This window comes from Citrus clementina, unplaced genomic scaffold (assembly GCF_000493195.1).
Source record: "Citrus clementina cultivar Clemenules unplaced genomic scaffold, Citrus_clementina_v1.0 scaffold_2, whole genome shotgun sequence".
In the NCBI taxonomy this organism is placed as follows: domain Eukaryota; kingdom Viridiplantae; phylum Streptophyta; class Magnoliopsida; order Sapindales; family Rutaceae; genus Citrus; species Citrus x clementina.
In genome coordinates, this window is record NW_006262688.1 from 26,416,533 (window position 1) to 26,422,151 (window position 5,619).

Genomic DNA, 5,619 nt, shown 5'->3' on the forward strand with positions numbered 1-5,619 from the left:
AAATTAAGTCATATAATTAAGAAGTGTAAGGTTACACATTATGAAAGATACTTTGGTGCGGATGATCCATATTTGAAAAGAAAAAAAATACACAAAAATAAACTCGCGTGCGTTAAAAGATAAACAGAAATGTTGAATGAGAGTTCGTGGTTTATGTTGTTTTAGCCCGGTCAAATCACTAGATAGCTTATGTTATTTCGCTGATTTGGTTCATTTTAAATTCAAACCCTTCAACTAAATGAAACCAGTGGACACAAAAAGCAAAATAAAAATAAATAAATAAATAAAAAGGGCTGCATTAAAAGGTGAAAGAAAGATGAGCACACACATGGTCCCAAAAATTGCAAAAAGGCAAGCGAGAAATGGAAACACTTTTTGTGCACCTTCATTCTGACTTCGCTTTTGCTTTGGTTCAAATCGTGAAACAATATCAACAAACCAAACACAGCCTTTTACACTTATTATAAATGTATAAATAATCAAAGCAAACCAAAAACGCATGTATGTGTATATAAATATATATTTCCTCTTTTCTTTTGAACGTGAAAATGGATTCAACTGAGAGTAATTAAATTTGTATTGGCCTTTAAATTGATGAAAGAGTCATTGTATCTGAAACCCTCTCTGTTTGCAGACTCTGCTGGAGCTGCCTCTTTCACACATTCTGATAAAGTAGTGTTACTGAATTTTGAGAGAGAAAAAAAGTTTTTTTGGTGGGTTCTGAAATTTTTGTGTATTGTTTACGTTTGAGAGGGACTATAGCAAGCCTGTAACCATTTCAACTGTGGCACTGAAAAACATGGCGTTTTTATAAGCATTTAAAGAGACAACAAATGCTATGAAAATGACATTGCCCTTTTCCTTTTTACACTCACTCTATTTCTAGGCTCTATATATTTTCTTTTCTCTCTCTCTCTCTCTTCTATAGCATTGAATTTGAGTTGAAATACCATAGGTCAGCATCTTTGAATGGTTCTTCCTATATTTTAGCAAAATGGTCCCGGATAGGCTAAAGATGTTGAACAAATCTATATAGTCCATGGGTCATTCATTTATGCTTCATTGGAAAAGGTCCTGATCTAGCTTAGCATGCAGCTATATATAAAAGAACATAATTTGAAACCTTCAAACTACGATTTTCTTTTTTTAATTTTTATCATTTGGGTATATAAAAAAAAAAAGCATTATAAGTCTGAATAGTAGGCAGCATCATATATATTGCAAATGTACGAACAAGAGGGTTTATGCTTTTAATTCTTAAGTATCTTTCAAAGGGTACAGGTTCATAATTACTGTATTAAAGCATTTAGGTTTGCTCCCTCAGTGTTTCATGATTGCACTTTCTGCTGAAACAATCATTAAAAAGAAAAATAGATGACCAAATTAAAGTTGCATTAATTCAAACTTAACGGTCCAAAACAAAAAGAAAATAGTTCAAAGATGGCAGAAAGGCATGCATTTTTATGTATAGAAGTGATTATGCTGCTCTAGGATTCTTCTAATGATTGATATTTTCTTTTCTACGGTAAGTAATTTTCCTCATGGGGCGAAGAATATATTCTTTCATTTTCTATCAAGTGTTCATCATTATATGTTGTCTCCATTCTCATTCAGCACAAAAGATAAAATTTCAAGCTAGAGGATTTTACAATTTCACTATTCACTTCACTGCGGCATCACCAATATTGAAACCCATTATAAGGCTCTTGCTTCTACATCCACTAAAGAAATGAATTTATATAAATCAATTGAAGAACAGCTTACAGCCCCATCTAGCTACTTGAAATCTCCACAACATACTTATTTGGTCAGAATAAGTACTTGCAATAAGGCAAGAGAAAATGAACAATCATACACAAAAACAAAGGTTATATAAGAAGCCTGTTGAAATAATAAGGAACTTATCTTATCTTTTTTCTTTTTTCCTTTTTTTATTTTGAGAGTATATGGTTCAAGACAATTTCTTCATCATCACTCTCCTTCTCCTTCGGTAGTTGCTGAGGACATGTAACTCATGGCAAGAGAGGTTTCATCACAAGGAGGCGCCATCGATGTTGATGCTTGAAATTGATGCTTGCAAGCTTGGCAAGTAACTTGCATGATAGTAGCACTGATCTTCTTTGTAGCTTGCTCTTTCAAAGCTAGAGCCTTTTCAAGTTCAGATTGTGCTTGTTGCCTAATCCTTTTAGCATTTGCAAACTCAAGCTCGGCCATCTCTATCTGCCTCTTGGCTTGCTGTCTAGCCTCTTCAGCATATGCCTTTTCAGCCATGGCTAACTTTAGCTGCTCGTTAGCAAACTCTTTCAATTTTTTTGCTTCCAACGAAGGCTCGCAGGCAGTTGCATCCAAACTGATGAGCTTATTTGATTCACTGTTTTCGCCGCCACTGTCACTTGACCCAATAGAAAGCTTCAAATGGGTTGCATAGTTTTCATACGAAGTTCGTGTTGCATTGGAGTTCGATGATGATGGTAGCAGCTGAAGCTCAAGATTGTGTTCTTGTTGATGATCAGAGATTGAAGCATTGTTTCGACTAGAGTACAAGAAAACGGGCTCTCCGGGCTTTTGCAACGGCAGTCCTGGCAAAGCTGGTGGTATGCTGAAATTGGCATCACTCGATGGACTTGTACTTGAAGCAGTTCTTGATGAACAAGCCGGCTGAGCATGCATTGCCTGCGATTCAGGCTGCTGGACTCGCCGCATAGTGCAAGCATCTTGGTGTTCAATGAAACTTTCAACCCTATAAAAGACAAAAAAAAAAAAAAGAAGAAAGAAAAGAAAAGAAAAGGTTGATTGAAAGTGATGATGGAATTTTCTTATTGCTTTTAATAATCAAATGACCAAGTAATGGAATGGAAGCAATAAAGATTTTTCAGGCTAGCACATGTAGGGTTACCAAGAAACAAACAATATAAAAATGATTAAAGATCTGTAGAATAGATTATGCGACTACGTTTACTATAAATATTAAAATAAAGTAAAAGAGATTATGAAATGGGGTCTGTTTGTGCAAATGCGACTGTTTAATTTGTTCTCTGTGGAACTGGCTTTTATATGGAAACTGTTAGAATTATTTAGAAATAGTCATGCAGCTAGTACTGCCCCTTGAACTTGGATTGGCTGGCATATGTAGATCACACCACACAAGAGGCAAGAAAACATGAGGTCCAGTGTACTAACGAAAATCTTTCTTGGATTTAGAACAATTAATTACTCTAGCTCCTTTAAAGATAACAAAACAGAAGCTTTAACTTAACTAAGAGCCCTGGTGAATCGAGATTTTGGCACGATTTCGTTAGGATCTTAGGGTTTGATTGAAAGAATAAAAAAGGGGATAAATTTAGGAGAAAGAGAAGGACCTGGAAAACACTCGGCCACAGTCACAAGAATGGCCTCTAGTACCACAAGTTTTGAGATGTGCTTTGTAATCAGATTGAACAGCATATCCTTTATTGCACTTGTCACAAACCCACTGCTTGTGGTTGCTGTGCTTCCTTCTAAAGTGCTTTTTGATACCAACAAGATCTCCCAAAGCATGACAAGGGTCATGGTGCAAGCAGCTTGGCTCTGGACAAACAAAAACCCTCTTCCTCACTTCTTGTGTTTCTCTCTTCAGCAACTTCCATGGCACCTTGTGCCTTCTTCTATGCATTTGCAGGTTTTGGTCTCTTTGAAACCCTTGGTTGCAGATCTCACAAACATATCTGTCTGATTCTAACAAGGTCTTGGGTGATAAAGAAACCACCTCTGCATCCGGATCTATGCGTGTGTGTGTATAAATATTATAGATATATATATATATATATATCAAACAAAAAACGAAAAAACAAAAATTAAAACTTGAAAATTCACCTTATTAGAATTGAACCCATATACGATAGAAAACTGAAAAAGAAACCTACCTGGGGTGCCTGCTGGTTTTCTTTTCCTTTTGTTATGAATAGCGAGAGCACCATTTTCTGAAGAGGAGAAAGGATCAGAAGATGAAGAAGGAGCAATAATATTGATGTTGTTTTCTAACATGGGGTTAGAATTTTTGTTGACTAGCAAGGCGATACTACAAAGTGGTGGTGATGCAGGAATAGCGGCCTTTGTTTTTCAGCTTTACTGATAAAAAGAACAAAATGGGTGGAGAGGAAGGGGGGAAAAGAGAAAGAAAAGAAGAAAGCGTTTTTTTTTTTTTTCCTTTTCTCACTTTAAGTTCTTTTCACAGAGAGAGAGAGAGAGAGAAGATGAAGAGGGGGAGAGGAAGCAAAAGCTCTTGCTTTCTTTCTGCAATCAGCTTTCTTTAATCTTTTAAGCTTTTAAGCTCTTTTAAATTAAAAATAAAAATTGGAAGCTTTTTTTTTTTTTTTTTCATTGACTCCTCACCCTTCTTCACCTTGTTTTAGTGTTTGTGAGGCTAAGTAAGTAGTCCAAATTTTTTATTATTTAAAAAATAAAAAGCATTTGTTATTTTACCTCAACAAATACTCTACAGAGAGAGATGCTGTAGCTGACCCAATCAGAAAAGCTTGAAACTTTAAGCCCAGTCCCACTCTCACAGATGGTATTTGGACAGAAACAACAAAAAAACATCCATTCCCATAAGAAAACAAACAGTCATTATTCAATCACACACTGTATAACTTTGCATGTATAACTGCAGGCCCAGTGTCACCTCTCTCTCTCTCTCTACTCTACTCTACTTTTACTCCACTGCACGGGACCTCACTTCCCCCCTCAGGGGACCTTATTCCCCCCTCCCCCTTCCCTCCCTCCTTCTTTTTTGAACTCAAAAGTAAAATCTCAAAATGATGAGTACTAGCTTACTGCATTTGTTTAATCATTATACTGAAGTAAACCCTGATTAGTTTTTTCCACATTTTCTTTTTGAATTATCGGCTTTTTCAAAAGGTAAAGGAAGCACGATTAGTCACTTTCAAGAGCGATGCAATCATTTCTTAAAACCAAAGAAAACGTTAACAAAAAAAATATTTTACTCATGATTTTCATTTTTTCCGTTGGGGTAATCAAATCTAGGCACATATTGCCTCGTACGTTTGTTTCTCTAGATTAGGCTTCAAATTTTTTTTTTTTTTTTGTGGTAATTAAACTTGTAGGTGATCAATGGAGAAAGAAGAGAAAATGAGTAAATAATTTTGGGGCCAATTTCAAATGCTTTGACAATTTTTTTTTTAAACATTTTCTTTTTTGCTTTAGACTAATTAGCAGTATGTTTGGATTGTAATTGATTATCAAATAATATTGTTACACTTACAATCTTATAATGTAAAATTTGTGTGTAACTGTGTGTGAATTTTGATGCTTGGGTCCTCGCATATATATCTCCTCATGGAAGTAAAATAATAAAATGAATAAACCACTTAACATATAACAATTTTTTTTATAGCGTTGCACCATATGTTATGGTTGTTTCTCGAAGATTGCTTAGTGTTAAAAACTTAATTTTATCCTTATTTAAATAGGAAACATGAATACAAGTGGATTTTGTAGTCCGATAAGAAAACTTGTATTATGAAAATTAAGGATGGGTAGGTTGGAGTCCCATCACGAATAAAAAGTTAAGGTTAAGATTTTAGTTCCTTTCTTATTAACGAGTAGTTTATTAAAATAAAC

At 34.9% G+C, this 5,619-nt stretch overlaps 1 protein-coding gene across 1 annotated transcript; it reads right to left on the reverse strand.

Moving 5' to 3' along the window:
* Nucleotides 1-1,603: 1,603 nt before the first annotated feature.
* Nucleotides 1,604-4,336, reverse strand: LOC18052552 (protein SHOOT GRAVITROPISM 5). The gene is made up of 3 exons (XM_006448002.2): nt 3,903-4,336; nt 3,360-3,759; nt 1,604-2,740 (listed from the first exon to the last, which is right to left on the reverse strand). The coding sequence occupies exons 1-3, from the start codon at nt 4,021-4,023 to the stop codon at nt 1,972-1,974; spliced, it is 1,290 nt and encodes a 429-aa protein (XP_006448065.1). The 5' UTR covers nt 4,024-4,336; the 3' UTR covers nt 1,604-1,971.
* Between the last annotated feature and the right edge of the window lie 1,283 nt (nt 4,337-5,619).